Here is an 18,157-nt window from a genome sequence, read left to right on the forward strand (position 1 = left end):
GCCAGACTGCGCCGAACTGCCGGAGTGGCCAGACTGCGCCGAACTGCCGGAGTGGCCAGACTGCGCCGAACTGCCGGAGTGGCCAGACTGCGCCGAACTGCCGGAGTGGCCAGACTGCGCCCGAACTGCCGGAGTGGCCAGACTGCGCCCGAACTGCCGGAGTGGCCAGACTGCGCCGAACTGCCGGAGTGGCCAGACTGCGCCGAACTGCCGGAGTGGCCAGACTGCGCCGAACTGCCGGAGTGGCCAGACTGCCCCGAACTGCCGGAGTGGCCAGACTGCCCCGAACTGCCGGAGTGGCCAGACTGCCCCGAACTGCCGGAGTGGCCAGACTGCCCCGAACTGCCGGAGTGGCCAGACTGCCCCGAACTGCCGGAGTGGCCAGACTGCCCCGAACTGCCGGAGTGGCCAGACTGCCCCGAACTGCCGGACTGCCCAGACTGCCCCGAACTGCCGGACTGCCCAGACTGTCCCGAATTGCCAGACTGCCCAGACTGTCCCGAATTGCCAGACTGCCCAGACTCTCCCGAATTGCCAGACTGCCCAGACTCTCCCGAATTGCCAGACTGCCCCGACTGCCCCCCGGCGATGCCAGACTGGTCCGACTGCCCCTCGGCGATGCCAGAGTGGCCCGACAGCCTGGAACGGCCGGAGCCAGAGCCACCTCCAGAAATAGGTGGGTTGGGGAGGGGGGGTGTAGCACAGTGTCGTCGTTGACGGCAGCCACCCTCCCTTCCCTCCCTTTAGAAAAGGGGGAATTTATTTTTTTGGTGTTGCTTGGGGTTATTTTTTTTAGGTGCTTCTGGGGTAGCACCTTTAAGGGGGTACTGTCACGTCCTGGCCAGTATAAGGTTAATTGTTTTTGTAGTTTGGTCAGGACGTGGCAGAGGGTATTTGTTTTATGTGGTTCGGGGTGTTGTGTTTGTGTAAAGGGTGTTTGATTTAGTTTTCCGGGTTTTGGTTTATGTTTAGTTAATTCTAGGGTTAGTCTAGTGTGTGTGTTTCTATGTTTGGTTGATTGGGGTTGGGACTCTCAGTTGAAGGCAGGTGTTGTCTATCTGCCTTTGATTGAGAGTCCCATATATTAGGGTGTGTTTGTATGTGTTATTTGTGGGTGATTATTCTGTGTATAGCCTTGTGCCTTACCAGACTGTTTATTTGTCGAGTGTTCGTTTTTTTGTGTTTTGTATGTTCATTGTTGAGATTAATTAAAAATCAAGATGAGCATTCACGTACCTGCTGCGTATTGGTCCACATTTTCTGATGACGATTTCGCATTATCGTCAGAAGACGAAGACAACAATTGTGACACCTTCACTCACGCCGCCAAACTTACCCTCGTAAAACTGACTATCCTACCGATCCTCGACTTTGACGATGTCATCTACAAAATAGCTACCACTAATCTACTCAGCAAACTTGATGCATTCTATCACAGTGCCATCCGTTTTGTTACCAAAGCCCCTTATACCACCCACCACTGCGACCTGTATGCTCTTGTCAGCTGGCCCTCGCTCCATATTCGTCGCCAGACCCACTGGCTCCAGGTCATCTACAAGTCTTTGCTAGGTAAAGCTCCGCCTTATCTCAGCTCACTGGTCACAATAACAACACCCACCCGTAGCACGCGCTCCAGCAGATATATCTCACTGGTCATCCCCAAAGCCTTTGGCCGCCTTTCCTTCCAGTTCTCTGCTGCCAGTGACTGGAACGAATTGCAAAAATCGCTGAAGCTGGAGACTTACATTTCCCTCACTAACTTTAAACATCAGCTATCTGAGCAGCTAACCGATCGCTGCAGCTGTACATAACCCATCTGTAAATAGCCCACCCAATCGACCTACCTCATCCCCATATTGTTTTTATTTACTTCTCTGCTCTTTTGCACAACAGTATCTCTACTTACACATCATCATCTGCTCATTTATCACTCCAGTGTTAATCTGCTAAATTGTAATTACTTCGCTACTATGGCCTATTTATTGCCATACCTCCTCATGCCATTTGCACACACTGTATATAGACTTTCTTTTTTTCTATTGTGTTATTGACTGTACGCTTGTTTATTCCATATAACTCTGTGTTGTTGTTTCTGTCGCACTGCTCTGCTTTATCTTGGCCAGGTCGCAGTTGTAAATGAGAACATGTTCTCAACTGTCCTACCTGGTTAAATAAAGGTGAAATACAAATTACAAATAAAAAAAGAGCCTATAGAAAGGTTTGAATGCCTTGATCTGCTTGGCTGTTCCTTTTAATGTACATACTAATGGAAATGATTTAAGAGGTACATGAGTGTGAACGTGTGTTTGTCCGTGGTGAGATTCGAACACGTAAACACTAGATTATTACACTAGATATTTACGTTATACGTCCACCTCGACCAGCTACCCTCTTTTCAGTGTTGCCTTAAATAACCATCTGACTTATGTAACCATACCAAACGTAACTTATAATAATTTGAGTGTTCTGGATTTATGTTTACTAAGTTACATCTAGTCTAGTAATGTAACCTAACATAAACATATCATACTATATGAATGGAGTGGCACAGATTTAAGTAAACTATAATATGTTTTGCTTGGATTCCAGACCTCTCTGTGTCACATGGTCTGCACATCAGCCAGGCTCGGAAACTACAACCAAATTTCACCCCCACAGTTCACTCCCATGTTATCTGATTCTGAGCTCACTATGCAACAGTTGTGTGCAGCTATGCCGTTGAACAGGTTCTTGTTCCAAGGAATAGAAAGAATAAGGTAGTTTGATCACATCACAATAGTTTGATTACAGAACACTAGTACATTTATCAGACATGGCTGCAGTGCCTCAATAGCACTGATTCAACCAGGTAAATGTATCAGCTAGTTGTCTTTTGAAATGTGTTATACTATGTTATTACATTTACATTTACATTTAAGTCATTTAGCAGACGCTCTTAACCAGAGCGACTTACAAATTGGTGCATTCACCTTATGATATCCAGTGGAACAACCACTTTACAATAGTGCATCTAAATCTTTTAAGGGGGGGGGGGGGGTTAGAAGGATTACTTTATCCTATCCTAGGTATTCCTTAAAGAGGTGGGGTTTCAGGTGTCTCCGGAAGGTGGTGATTGACTCCGCTGTCCTGGCGTCGTGAGGGAGCTATCCATTGTTATTGTAGAATTAATGCTACAGTATTGCTTTCCTGGTTTCAAGTTATGTTAGTCTTTATCTTTATGATGAATGTAATTGTCTTCTTCAGGAATGAAGGTGACTCAACTAGACTGTCTGTGTGTGATTCTTCTACATCTCCTACACACAGCAGGCTCTGGTACAGTAGAATACACATTTAATATCTCACTGCCTTTAATACCTCTGTGTGTGTGATTCTTCTACATTTCCTACACACAGCAGGCTCTGGTACAGTTGTCACATCCTGACCAGTATAAGGGGTTATTTGTTATTGTAGTTTGGTCAGGACGTGGCAGGGGTGTGTTTGTTTAGAGTGTTTCGGGGTTTGTTGGGCAATGTTCTGTTTTAAGAGGGGTGTTTGTTTAGAGTGTTTCGGGGTTTGTTGGGCTATGTTCTGTTTTAAGAGGGGTGTTTGTTTAGAGTGTTTTGGGGTTTGTTGGGTTATGTTCTTGTCAGTCTATTTCTATGTTAGTTCTAGTATGTCTATTTCTATGTGATGTTTGTTGGGTTGACCTTCAATTGGAAGCAGCTGCTCCTAGTTGCTTCTAATTGAAGGTCCTATTTAAGAGGGGTGTTTTTTCTATGGGATTTGTGGGTAGTTGTTCCTTGTTTAGTGTTTGTTGCACCTGACAGGACTGTTTCGTTTTTTTTTTTGTATACGTATTTAGTTGTTTCCCCTTCTTCAAATAAAAGAAGATGAGTATACATATTCCCGCTGCATTTTGGTCCAATCCTTATGACAACAGTAGAATACACATTTAATATCTCACTGCCTTTAATACCTCTGTGTGTGTGATTAATATGATCTCATTGTGTCTTTAGTCACTATTGTGGTCTTAAGGGTTCTACACGGTCTAAACAAATGGAGCCGACGGAGGTCCTTTTGCTTCTCTGTCTACATAGTTCTACGTACTTTTGTCCGTCGGCTCCGTTGGGTAAACTGTGGAGATCCCTTTAGGGTGTCTGGCCTAAGGTGATTTCCTCTCCTGGTCTCCCTTTCCTTCATCTGCACTGGTGTATGTGTGTGTGTGATTAATATTATCTCATTGTGTCTTTAGTTGCTTGTGTAGTGTTAAGGTGCATAACCTAAGGTGGATTCCTCTCCTATTCTCCTTTCCTTCCTCTGCACTGATGTAAAAACTAAACTAAAGGTGAATCCAACTCTTCTGTAGGCATCCACCCTATAGTACTGCTATATATACTACAGTGTATAGTACTGCTATATATACTACAGTGTCTAGTACCACTATATATACTACAGTGTATAGTACTACTATATATACTACAGAGTATAGTACTACTATATATACTACAGTGTATAGTACTACTATATATACTACAGTGTATAGTACTACTATATATACTAAAGTGTATAGTAGTATAGTACTACTATATATACTACAGTTTATAGTAGTATAGTACTACTATATATACTACAGTATATAGTACTACTATATATACTACAGTGTCTAGTACTACTATATATACTACAGTGTCTAGTACTACTATATATACTACAGTATATAGTACTACTATATATATTAAAGTGTATAGTAGTATAGTACTACATATATAGTACAGCCGTATAGTACTACTATATATACACTACAGTGTATAGTAGTATAGTACTACTATATATGCTACAGTGTATTTCAGATCAGTGCAGATGAGAGGGACGACCACTTTAAACTATTGAAACTGTTAATCTGTCTGTTCTCTTCAGAGAAGTTTGAGGTTCTTGGTCCAACTGATCCCATTGTTGCTGTGGCTGGTGATGACATCATTCTGCCATGTTACCTCAAACCCAACATCAGCGCTGAGGACATGACAGTGGACTGGCTGAACCTGGACTTCAAAGACAGTCGTGTCTATCGTTACCAAAACCACAGAATCATACGAGATTATCAGATTCCCTACTATAGAGGAAGAACTTCACTGTTTGAAGAGGAGCTGTGGAGGGGAAACACCTCTTTGAAACTGACCAGGGTACAAGGCACTGATGAGGGACGTTACAAATGCTTTATTAAGGCAAAGAGCTGGTATGATGATTTCACTATTCAAGTCCTCGTTAAAGGTGAGGTTTATTTTCATGTTAATGTAATAATCTAACTACAGTACAATGACATCAACTCTTTTCTTCATATTACTGGATACAGTATGTGTCTATTTGTTCACAGCCTGTCACCAGTTAACATCCAGTCTACCTGTGTGTCTGTAGCTGTAGGATCCAAGCCAGTGGTGTCCATTGAGGGACACAGAGAGGGAGGGATGGGTCTGCTGTGTGAATCAGAAGGCTGGCACCCTGAGCCTGAGCTGGCGTGGCTGGACAGTAAAGGAGTCCATCTCTCTGCTGGACCTCCTGAAACACACAGAGACTTCAAGGGATTCTACAGAGTCAAACAACATGTCATTGTCCAGGAGACTGACACCAACCGCTTTACCTGCAGAGTCCAACAGAGCCGGATCAATGAGAAGATGGAGACAGAGGTTCACCTCCCTAGTGAGTAACAACATAATATTATTTAGACATGAAACACTAGAGATATTGATGTGTTAATGTCCAGTATATGTTTTAACCAAAGGCTTTGAGACAACAATACAAAAGATTAGTGTTTATTATGATACACTCCACTGCTGTGTGGTAGTATTAGTACCAAACCCTGTTGTTGATATGTGTGGTATTATTAGTACCAAACCCTGTTGTTGATATGTGTGGTAGTATTAGAACCAAACCCTGTTGTTGATGTGTAATGATGTGTGTGGTAGTATTAGTACCAAACCCTGTTGTTGATGTGTAATGATGTGTGTGGTAGTATTAGTACCAAACCCTGTTGTTGATGTGTAATGCTGTGTGTGGTAGTATTCGTACCAAACCCTGTTGTTAATGTGTAATGATGTGTGGTAGTATTAGTACCAAACCCTGTTGTTGATGTGTAATGGTGTGTGTGGTAGTATTAGTACCAAACCCTGTTGTTGATGTGTGATGATGTGTGGTAGTATTAGTACCAAACCCTGTTGTTGATGTGTAATGATGTGTGGTAGTATTAGTACCAAACCCTGTTGTTGATGTGTAATGATATGTGTGGTAGTATTAGTAACAAACCCTGTTGTTGATGTGTAATGATGTGTGGTAGTGTTAGTATCAAACCGGGTTGTTGATGTGTAATGATGTGTGTGGTAGTATTAGTACCAAACTCTGTTGTTGATGTGTAATGATGTGTGGTAGTATTAGTACCAAACCCTGTTGTTGATGTGTGGTAGTATTAATACCAAACCCTGTTGTTGATGTGTAATGATGTGTGGTAGTATTAGTACCAAACCCTGTTGTTGATGTGTGGTAGTATTAGTACCAAACCCTGTTTTTGATGTGTGGTAGTATTAGTACCAAACCCTGTTATTGATGTGTAATGATGTGTGGTAGTATTAGTACCAAACCCTGTTGTTGATGTGTATTGCTGTGTGTGGTAGTATTAGTACCAAACCCTGTTGTTGATGTGTAATGATGTGTGGTAGTATTATTACCAAACCCTGTTGTTGATGTGTGATGATGTGTGGTAGTATTAGTACCAAACCCTGTTGATGTGTAATGATGTGTGGTAGTATTAGTACCAAACCCTGTTGTTGATGTGTAATGATGTGTGTGGTAGTATTAGTACCAAACCCTGTTGTTGATGTGTGGTAGTATTAGTACCAAACTCTGTTGTTGATGTGTAATGATGTGTGGTAGTATTAGTACCCAACCCTGTTGTTGATGTGTAATGATGTGTGTGGTAGTATTAGTACCAAACCCTGTTGTTGACGTGTAATGATGTGTGTGGTAGTATTAGTACCAAACCCTGTTGTTGATGTGTAATGATGTGTGGTAGTATTAATACCAAACCCTGTTGTTGATAATTTGTAAGTCGCTCTGGATAAGAGTGTCTGCTAAATGACTTAAATGTAAATGTAATGTGTAATGATGTGTGTGTTTTAGGTGAGTTATTTGATTACGCAACCCCATTGAGAATGGCCTTCATTGTGTTATGCTGTCTGGGAGCCGTCACTGTGATTGGGTTAGCTCTGGCTATCTACTGCATATGCAATCAGAAAGGTAATGGAAAGATGTCACGAATGTTGAATTGTTTTTTTCCAGTGCTTTTTTCAACCTCAACACATTCACAGTGGTTGTATTCTAAGGATACAGGATAATATACTACATGTGCAGGTGACTAATATGTTAACACTGATGACTGATTTTAACCTGCAGGTGATTCACATGTTAACACTGATGACTGATTTTAATCTGCAGGTGATTCACATGTTGGCACTGATGACTGATTTTAATCTGCAGGTGTGATAATAGATAAAGATTAACTAAACAGACTAAAGCTTGTAGTGTTCATGTTAATGATGTTGTCACTGTCTTCCATCTACTCTACATGTTTACAGATGACCTCAAGAAGGAGAAGGGTAAGTAGTGTCTTCAGATCATAACATTATACACAGTTGAAGTCGGAAGTTTATATACACTTAGGTTGGAGTCATTAAAACTAGTTTTTCAACCACTCCACAAATTACTTGTTAACAAACTATAGTTTTTGCAAGTTGGTTAGGTCATCTACTTTGTGCATGACACAAGTAATTTTTCCAACAATTGTATACAGACAGATTATTTCACTTATAATTCACTGTATCACAATTCCAGTGGGTCAGAAGTTTACATACACTAAGTTGACTGTGCCTTTAAACAGCTTGAAAAATCTCTGAAATTGTTGTCATGGCTTTAGAAGCTTCATTTGAGTCAATTGGAGGTGTACCGGTGGATGTATTTCAAGGCCTACCTTTAAACTCAGTGCCTCTTTGCTTGACATCATGGGAGAATCAAAAGAAGTCAACCAAGACCTCAGAAAAAAATATTGTCGACCTCCACAAGTCTGGTTCATCCTTGGGAGCAATTTCCAAATGCCTGAAGGTACCACATTCATCTGTACAAACAATAGTATGCAAGTATAAACACCATGGGACCACGCAGCCGTCATACCGCTCAGGAAGGAGATGAACGTACTTTGACGCGAAAAGTGCAAATCAATCCCAGAACAACAGCAAAGGACCTTGTGAAGATGCTGGAGGAAACAGGTACAAAAGTATCTATATCCACAGTAAAATGAGTCCTATATTTTTCTTATTTTTTTAATTTCACCTTTATTTATCCAGATAGGCCAGTTGAGAACAAGTTCTCATTTACAACTGCGACCTGGCCAAGATAAAGCATAGTGGTGCGACAAGAACAACAACACAGAGTTACACATTTAAACAAACGTACAGTCAATAACACAAAAGAAAAGAAAAATAGAAAGATCTATGTATAGTTTGCGCAAATGTAGAAGAGTAGGGAGGTAGGCAATAAATAGGCCATAGAGGCGAAAATAATTACAATTTAGCATTAATACTGGAGTGATATATGTGCAGATGATGATGTGCAAGTAGAGACACTGGGGTGCAAAAGAGCAAGAGGGTAGTAATAATATGGGGATGAGGTAGTCGGGTGTGCTATTTACAGATTGGCTGTGTACAGGTACAGTGATCTGTAAGCTGCTCTGACAGCTGATGCTTAAAGTTAGAGAGCGAGATATAAGACTCCAGCTTCAGAGATTTTTGGAATTCGTTCCAGTCATTGGCAGCAGAGAACTGGAAGGAAAGGCAGCCAAAGGAAGTGTTGGCTTTGGGGATGACCAGTGCAATATACCTGCTGGAGCGCGTGCTATGGGTGGGTGTTGCTATGGTGACCAGTGAGCTGAGAAGGCGGGGCTTTACCTAGCAAAGACTTATAGATGACCTGGAGCCAGTGGGTTTGGCGATGGATATGTAATGAGGGCCAGCCAACGAGAGCATAGAGGTCGCAGTGGTGGGTAGTATATGGGGGCTTTGGTGATAAAACGGATGGCACTGTGATAGACTACATCCAGTTTGCTGAGTAGAGTGTTGGGAGCTATTTTGTAAATGACATCGCCGAAGTCAAGGATCGGTAGGATAGTCAGTTTTACGAGGGTATGTTTGGCGGCATGAGTGAAGGAGGCTTTGTTGCGAATTAGGAAGCCGATTCTAGATGTAATTTTGGATTGGAGATGCTTAAAGTGAGTCTGGAAGGAGAGTTTACAGTCTAACCAGACACCTAGGTATTTGTAGTTGTCCACATATTCTAGGTCAGAACTGTCCAGAATAGTAATGCTAGTTGGGCGGGAGGGTGCGGGCAGCAATTGGTTGAAGAACATGCACTTAGTTTTACTAGCATTTAAACGCAGTTGGAGGCCACGGAAGGAGTGTTGTATGGCGTTGAAGCTTGTTTGGAGGTTTGTTAGCACAGTATCCAAAGAAGGGCCAGATGTATACAGAATGGTGTCGTCTGTGTAGAGGTGGATCAGAGAATCACCAGCAGCAAGAGCAACATCATTGATATATACAGAGAAAAGAGTCGGCCCGAGAATTGAGCCCTGTGGCACCCCCATAGAGACTGCCAGAGGTCCGAAGAACAGGTCCTCCGATTTGACACACTGAACTCTATCTGAGAAGTAGTTGGTGAACCAGGCGAGGCAGTCATTTGAGAAGCCAAGGCTATTGAGTCAGCTGATAAGAATGCGGTGATTGAGAGTCGAAAGCCTTGGCCAGGTTGATGAAGACTGCTGCACAGTCAGATGGCGGTTATGATATCGTTTAGGACCTTGAGCGAGGACGAGGTGCACACATGACCAGCTCGGAAACCAGATTGCATAGTGGAGAAGGTACGGTGGGATTCAAAATGGTTGGTGATCTGTTTATTAACAGGATGGATATAGGTCTATAACAGTTTGGGTCTAAGGTGACACCCCCTTTAAAAAGGGGGATGACCGCGTCAGCTTTCCAATCTTTGTGGATCTCAGACGATACGAAAGAGAGATTGAATAGGCTAGTAATAGGGGTTGCAACAATTTCGGCAGATCATTTTTTGAAAGAGAGGGTCCAGATTGTCTCGCCCAGCTGATTTGTAGGGATCCTGCAGTTGCTACAGGGGGTGCTGAGGTGTTGACTGGGGTAGGGGTAGCCAGGTGGAAAGCATGGCCAGCTGTGGAAAAATGCTTATTGAAATTATCGCTTATCGTAGATTTATTGGTGGTGACAGTGTTTCCTATCCTCAGTGCAGTGGGCAGCTGGGAGGAGGTGCTCTTATTCTCCATGGACTTTCCAGTGTCCCAAAACGTTTTGGAATTAGTGCTACAGGAAGCAAATTTCTGTTTGAAAAAACTAGCCTTAGCTTTCCTAACTGACTGAGTATATTGGTTCCTGACTTCCCCGAAGAGTTGCATATCGCAGGGGCTATTCGATGCTAATGCAGAACGCCACAGGATGTTTTTGTGCTGGTCAAGGGCAGTCAATTCTGGTGTGAACCAAGGGCTATATCTGTTTATAGTTCTACATTTTTTGAATGGGGCATGCTTATTTAAGATGGAGAGGAAAGCACTTTTGAAGAGCAACCAGGCATCCTCTACTGACGGGATGAGGTCAATATCCTTCCAGGATACCCGGGCCAGGTTGGTTAGAAAGGCCTGCTCGCTGAAGTGTTTTAGGGAGCGTTTGACAGTGATGAGGGGTGGTCGTTTGACCGTGGACCCATTACGCACGCAGGCAATGAGGCAGTGAACTCTGAGATCCTGGTTGAAGACAGCAGAGGTGTATTTAGAGGGCAAGTTGGTCAGGATGATATCTAAGAGGGTGCCCATGGTTACGGATTTTGGGTTGTACCTGGTAGGTTCCTTGATAATTTGTGTGAGATTGAGGGCATCTAGTTTAGATTGTAGAATGGCCGGGGTGTTAAGCATATCCCAGTTTAGGTCACCTAACAGTACGAACTCTGAAGATAGATGGGGGCAATCAATTCACATATGGTGTCCAGGGCACAGCTGGGGGCTGAAGGGGGTCTATAACAAGCGGCAACGGTGAGAGACTTGTTTCTGGAAAGGTGGATTTTAAAAGAAGAAGCTTGAATTGTTTGGGCACAGACCTGGATGGTATGACAGAACTCTGCAGGCTATCTCTGCAGTAGATTGCAACTCCGCCCCCTTTGGCAGTTCTATCTTTTCGGAAAATGTTATAGTTAGGGATGGAAATTTCAGAATTTTTGGTGGCCTTCCTAAGCCAGGATTCAGACACGGCTAGGACATCCGGGTTTGTGGAGTGTGCTAAAGCAGTGAATAAAACAAACTTCGGGAGGAGGCTTCTAATGTTAATATGCATGAAACCAATGCTTTTATTGTTACAGAAGTCAATAAATGAGAGCACCTGGGGAATGGGAGTGATGCTGGGGGCTGCAGAGCTTGGGTTAACCTCTACATCACCAGAGGAACAGAGGAGGAGTAGGATAAGAGTACGGCTAATGGCTAAAAGAACTGGTCGTCTAATGCGTTCGGAAAAGAGAGTAAAGGGGGCAGGTTTCTGGGCACAGAAGGGTAGATTCAAGGCATAATGTACAGACAAAGGTAGGGTAGGATGTAAGTACAGTGGAGGTAAGCCTAGGCATTGAGTGACAATAAGAGAGGTTTTGTCTCTAGAAGCACCATTTAAGCCAGGTGCGGTCACCGCATGTGTGGAGGGTGGAACAACAGAGCTAGCTAAGGCATATTGAGCAGGGTTGGAGGTTCTACAGTGAAATAAGACAAAAATTACTATCCAAAACAGCAATAGACAAGGCATATTGACATTAGGGAGAGGCATGTATAGCCGAGTAATCATAGGGTCCAGTGAGTAGCTAGGCGAGTTGGAGGCACAGATTCAGACAGCTAGCAGGCCGGGGCTAGCAGCAGGCTAGCAGATGGGCCTCAGGGGGACGTCGCAATCGGGGGAGCCTGTTGAAACCCCCTCGGACGGTTACGTTGGCAGACCAGTTGGGATGGATCGGCAGGGCTCCGTGTTGGCAGCAAGGGGTCCAGGCCAATTTGCAAAAGAGTTAATTGAAGCTCAGGAATTGCTTGATAGATCTATTCAGCTAGCTGGGAGATGGGCCTAGATTAAAGATTAGCTCCAGGCTAACTGGTGCATGCTTTGGGACAGAGGCGTTAGCCAGGAGTAGCCAGTCGGATAGCAGCTAGCTAACTGCGATGATCCGGAGTAAAGGTTCAGAGCTTGCGGTAGGAATCCAGAGATATGGTGGAGAAAAGCAGTCCGATATGCTCTGGGTTGATATCGCGCTGTGCAGGCTGGCAGGAGTTGACCGGGCTAAAGCTGGCAGATGTCCCAGTTAACGGTGATGGCTAACTAGCAGCGGCTAACTGACTACTAGCTAGTAGCTGGCTAGCTTTTATTTTATGGAAAAGATGATGTTTGTTTCTGAACCATGCATCATACATTTAAGTCATTTAGCAGACGCTCTTATCCAGAGCGACTTACAAATTGGTGCATTCACCTTATAATATCCAGTGGAACAACCACTTTACAATAGTGCATCTAAATCTTTTAAGGGGGGGGTTAGAAGGATTACTTTATCCTATCCCAGGTATTCCTTAAAGAGGTGGGGTTTCAGGTGTCTCCGGAAGGTGGTGATTGACTCCGCTGTCCTGGCGTCGTGAGGGAGGGGGTTACGTTTCTAAAGTATAAAAAATAGCAGATCCATAACGCAATGGGTGAGGCGGGTTGCAGGAGAGTATGTTCAGTCCGTAGATGGACAAATTAGATAAAAAATATATACAAAGAAAGAAACAATATATACAAGGGACGGGATAAGACAATGAAAACATCCCACTGCTACGCCATTTATATCGACATAACCTGAAAGGTCGCTCAGCAAGGAAGAAGCCACTGCTCTAAAACCGGCATAAAAAACCCAGACTACGGTTTTCAACTGCACATGGGGACAAAGATCGTACATTTTGGAGAAATGTCTTCTGGTCTGATGAAACAAAAATAGAACTGTTTGGCCATAATGACCATTGTTATGTTTGGAGGAAAAAGGGGGGGAGGCTTGCAAGCCGAAGAACACCATCCCAACCTTGAAGCACGGGGGTGGCAGCATCATGATGTGGGGGTGCTTTGCTGCAGGAGGGACTGGTGCACTTCACAAAATAGATGGCTTCATAAGGCAGGAAAATTATGTGGATATATTGAAGCAACATCTCAAGACATCAGTCAGGAAGTTAAAGCTTGGTTGCAAATGGGTCTTCCAAATGGACAATGACCCCAAGCATACTTCCAAAGTTGTGGCAAAATGGCTTAAGGACAACAAAGTCAAGGTATTGGAGTGGCCATCACAAAGCCCTGACCTCAATCCCATAGAAAATTTGTGGGCAGAACTGAAAAAACATGTGCGAGCAAGGAGGCCTAAAAAACCTGACTCAGATACACCAGTTCTGTCAGGAGGAATGGGCAAAAATTCACCCAACTTATTGTGGGAAGCTTGTGGAAGGCTACCCAAAACGTTTGACCCAAGTTAAACAACTTATAGGCAATGCTACCAAATACTAATTGAGTGTATGTAAACTTCTGACCCACTGGGAACGTGATGAAAGAAATAAAAGCTGAAATAAATCAATAATTCTATCTACTATTATTCTGACATTTCACATTCTTAAAATAAAGTGGTGATCCTAACTGACCTAAAACAGGGATTTTTTACAAGGATTAAATGTCAGGAATTGTGAAAAACTGAGTATAAATGTATTTGGCTAAGGTGTATGTAAACTTCCGACTTCAACTGTAAACCAATGTCTCTTCCGTAGATCTAACTTCTAGTGAAGTAGGAAACGCACAATGTTCTGCATATTAATGTTCCCTGACTTTCATCTGATGTTGGAACATTGATATGAGACAAGGAGTCCCAGAGAGAGAATACATCTTCTAGTGTTCATGTTAATAATGTTCTCACTGTCTTCCATCTACTCTACATATTTACAGATGAAATCATGGAGGAGAAGGGTAAGTAGTGGCTTCAGATCATCACTTTGCTAGATTTATGAAAGCACATTTTATGTTTATTTATTTGTTGACCACAAAGGGCAATCGGTAGTCGATACATCCATTTTTGGACTGATAAATGTATTATATGTACCCATTAATTCTTGAGGAATATAACTTATTAAATATTAAAGAGCTTAGTTTAACGCCGTACTCCAAAATTCAAGTTTTTTTTACCTCAATGTTTGTAAACAAAGAAAATGTAAACAAACACTATATAGCCTCCAAACATATTTAAAACTAAAATGTTGATACAGTATCATGGATGGTCAGTGCTTGCATCCATAGCTCTGTCTATGAATTTGGGAGTAATATTATTTCTCCAGACCCTCCCTCAGCTTTTTACCAAAACAACAGTGGCTGGGATCACGCTTTGTTATTGTTTCAACTTCTGATTGGCCCTAGTTGTTCCTTCTGATGGTAGAACAGTGGTATGAGACAAGGGCCGGGATTCAATTCAAATAATATCACTCCATTATAACAAAGCACACTATAACAGACTTTTAAAGGTAGTTTAAGTTTGAGTCAACATGTGCAGTGTTTACCATGAATGTGATCTATGCGAATGCAGGTGGAAAATGCCTTTAAAATGTGCATTCTCAGCTGTGAAGTGTCCTGCTGTATAGCACACATTGGATTGAAACCCGACCAAGGAGTCCCAGAGAGAGACTACATCTTCTAGTGTTCATGTTAATGATGTTCTCACTGTCTTCCATCTACTCTACATGTTTAAAGATGTCCTCAGGAAGGACAAAGGTAAGTAGTGTCTTCAGTTCATCACTTTTATAACATTATAACCAATGTCTCTTCTATAGATGTAACTTCTAGTGAAGTAGGAACCACATAATGTTGTGCTATTAATGTTTCCTGACTTTTATCTGCTGTTGGAACATTGATATGAGACAAGGAGTCCCAGAGAGAGACTACATCTTGTAGTGTTCATGTTAATGATGTTCTCACTGTCTTCCATCTACTCTACATGTTTACAGATGACCTCAAGAAGGAGAAGGGTAAGTATTGTCTTCAGATCATAACGTTATACACAGTTGAAGTCTGAAGTTTATATACACTTAGGTTGGAGTCATTAAAACTCGTTTTTCAACCACTCCACAAATTTTTTGTTAACAAACTATAGTTTTTGCAAGTTCGTTAGGTCATCTACTTTGTGCATGACACAAGTAATTTTTCCAACAATTGTATACAGACAGATTATTTCACTTATAATTCACTGTATCACAATTCCAGTGGGTCAGAAGTTTACATACACTAAGTTGACTGTGCCTTTAAACAGCTTGAAAAATCTCCGAAATTGTTGTCATGGCTTTAGAAGCTTCATTTGAGTCAATTGGAGGTGTACCGGTGGATGTATTTCAAGGCCTACCTTTAAACTCAGTGCCTCTTTGCTTGACATCATGGGAGAATCAAAAGAAGTCAACCAAGACCTCAGAAAAAATATTGTCGACCTCCACAAGTCTGGTTCATCCTTGGGAGCGATTTCCAAATGCCTGAAGGTACCACATTCATCTGTACAAACAATAGTATGCAAGTATAAACACCATGGGACCAGGCAGAAGTCATACCGCTCAGGAAGGAGACGCGTTCTGTCTCCTAGAGATGAACGTACTTTGACGCGAAAAGTGCAAATCAATCCCAGAACAACAGCAAAGGACCTTGTGAAGATGCTGGAGGAAACAGGTACAAAAGTATCTATATCCACAGTAAAATGAGTCCTATATTTTTCTTATTTTTTTTATTTCACCTTTATTTATCCAGATAGGCCAGTTGAGAACAAGTTCTCATTTACAACTGCGACCTGGCCAAGATAAAGCATAGTGGTGCGACAAGAACAACAACACAGAGTTACACATTTAAACAAACGTACAGTCAATAACACAAAAGAAAAGAAAAATAGAAAGATCTATGTATAGTTTGTGCAAATGTAGAAGAGTAGGGAGGTAGGCAATAAATAGGCCATAGAGGCGAAAATAATTACAATTTAGCATTAATACTGGAGTGATATATGTGCAGATGATGATGTGCAAGTTGAGACACTGGGGTGCAAAAGAGCAAGAGGGTAGTAATAATATGGGGATGAGGTAGTCGGGTGTGCTATTTACAGATTGGCTGTGTACAGGTACAGTGATCTGTAAGCTGCTCTGACAGCTGATGCTTAAAGTTAGAGAGCAAGATATAAGACTCCAGCTTCAGAGATTTTTGGAATTCGTTCCAGTCATTGGCAGCAGAGAACTGGAAGGAAAGGCAGCCAAAGGAAGTGTTGGCTTTGGGGATGACCAGTGCAATATACCTGCTGGAGCGCGTGCTATGGGTGGGTGTTGCTATGGTGACCAGTGAGCTGAGAAGGCGGGGCTTTACCTAGCAAAGACTTATAGATGACCTGGAGCCAGTGGGTTTGGCGATGGATATGTAATGAGGGCCAGCCAACGAGAGAATAGAGGTCGCAGTGGTGGGTAATATATGGGGGCTTTGGTGATAAAACGGATGGCACTGTGATAGACTACATCCAGTTTGCTGAGTAGAGTGTTGGGAGCTATTTTGTAAATGACATCGCCGAAGTCAAGGATCGGTAGGATAGTCAGTTTTACGAGGGTATGTTTGGCGGCATGAGTGAAGGAGGCTTTGTTGCGAATTAGGAAGCCGATTCTAGATTTAACTTTGGATTGGAGATGCTTAAAGTGAGTCTGGAAGGAGAGTTTACAGTCTAACCAGACACCTAGGTATTTGTAGTTGTCCACATATTCTAGGTCAGAACTGTCCAGAATAGTAATGCTAGTTGGGCGGGAGGGTGCGGGCAGCAATTGGTTGAAGAACATGCACTTAGTTTTACTAGCATTTAAACGCAGTTGGAGGCCACGGAAGGAGTGTTGTATGGCGTTGAAGCTTGTTTGGAGGTTTGTTAGCACAGTATCCAAAGAAGGGCCAGATGTATACAGAATGGTGTCGTCTGTGTAGAGGTGGATCAGAGAATCACCAGCAGCAAGAGCAACATCATTGATATATACAGAGAAAAGAGTCGGCCCGAGAATTGAGCCCTGTGGCACCCCCATAGAGACTGCCAGAGGTCCGGAGAACAGGTCCTCCGATTTGACACACTGAACTCTATCTGAGAAGTAGTTGGTGAACCAGGCGAGGCAGTCATTTGAGAAGCCAAGGCTATTGAGTCAGCTGATAAGAATGCGGTGATTGAGAGTCGAAAGCCTTGGCCAGGTTGATGAAGACTGCTGCACAGTAAGATGGCGGTTATGATATCGTTTAGGACCTTGAGCGTGGACGAGGTGCACACATGACCAGCTCGGAAACCAGATTGCATAGTGGAGAAGGTACGGTGGGATTCAAAATGGTTGGTGATCTGTTTATTAACAGGATGGATATAGGTCTATAACAGTTTGGGTCTAAGGTGACACCCCCTTTAAAAAGGGGGATGACCGCGTCAGCTTTCCAATCTTTGTGGATCTCAGACGATACGAAAGAGAGATTGAATAGGCTAGTAATAGGGGTTGCAACAATTTCGGCAGATCATTTTTTGAAAGAGAGGGTCCAGATTGTCTCGCCCAGCTGATTTGTAGGGATCCTGCAGTTGCTACAGGGGGTGCTGAGGTGTTGACTGGGGTAGGGGTAGCCAGGTGGAAAGCATGGCCAGCTGTGGAAAAATGCTTATTGAAATTATCGCTTATCGTAGACTTATTGGTGGTGACAGTGTTTCCTATCCTCAGTGCAGTGGGCAGCTGGGAGGAGGTGCTCTTATTCTCCATGGAATTTCCAGTGTGCCAAAACTTTTTGGAATTAGTGCTACAGGAAGCAAATTTCTGTTTGAAAAAACTAGCCTTAGCTTTCCTAACTGACTGAGTATATTGGTTCCTGACTTCCCCGAAGAGTTGCATATCGCAGGGGCTATTCGATGCTAATGCAGAACGCCACAGGATGTTTTTGTGCTGGTCAAGGGCAGTCAATTCTGGTGTGAACCAAGGGCTATATCTGTTTATAGTTCTACATTTTTTGAATGGGGCATG

The 18,157-nt window shown here is 42.9% G+C and overlaps 2 protein-coding genes across 7 annotated transcripts in view; both read left to right on the forward strand.

Moving 5' to 3' along the window:
• The first annotated feature begins 2,693 nt into the window (after positions 1 to 2,693).
• LOC123724043 (butyrophilin subfamily 1 member A1-like) lies at positions 2,694 to 7,506 on the forward strand. Of its 2 annotated transcripts, none has more exons than XM_045713915.1 (5): positions 2,694 to 2,756; positions 3,244 to 3,312; positions 4,897 to 5,247; positions 5,392 to 5,673; positions 7,147 to 7,506. In XM_045713915.1, exons 2-5 carry the CDS (start codon positions 3,246 to 3,248, stop codon positions 7,359 to 7,361), a joined length of 915 nt encoding a protein of 304 aa, XP_045569871.1. In that variant the 5' UTR covers positions 2,694 to 2,756; positions 3,244 to 3,245; the 3' UTR covers positions 7,362 to 7,506. The 2 variants fall into 2 exon arrangements, with proteins under 2 accessions (XP_045569871.1, XP_045569870.1); XM_045713914.1 differs by having other exon boundaries at positions 2,717 to 2,848; positions 7,147 to 7,505.
• An 82-nt stretch (positions 7,507 to 7,588) lies between these two features.
• Positions 7,589 to 18,157, forward strand: part of LOC106595664 (trichohyalin) — a 64,966-nt gene continuing 54,397 nt past the window's right edge. For 4 of the 5 annotated variants that reach the window (XM_045713909.1, XM_045713911.1, XM_045713912.1 and 1 more), the window contains exons 1-4: positions 7,589 to 7,622; positions 14,070 to 14,090; positions 14,865 to 14,885; positions 15,119 to 15,139. In XM_045713909.1, coding sequence (XP_045569865.1) covers positions 7,592 to 7,622; positions 14,070 to 14,090; positions 14,865 to 14,885; positions 15,119 to 15,139 — 94 coding nt within the window. In that variant the 5' untranslated portion in view covers positions 7,589 to 7,591. Of the gene's footprint in view, positions 7,623 to 14,069; positions 14,091 to 14,732; positions 14,886 to 15,118; positions 15,140 to 18,157 lie in introns of all 5 variants that reach the window. The other variant, XM_045713913.1, reaches the window with a different exon arrangement.

The sequence above is a fragment of the Salmo salar genome, unplaced genomic scaffold (assembly GCF_905237065.1).
Source record: "Salmo salar unplaced genomic scaffold, Ssal_v3.1, whole genome shotgun sequence".
In the NCBI taxonomy this organism is placed as follows: domain Eukaryota; kingdom Metazoa; phylum Chordata; class Actinopteri; order Salmoniformes; family Salmonidae; genus Salmo; species Salmo salar.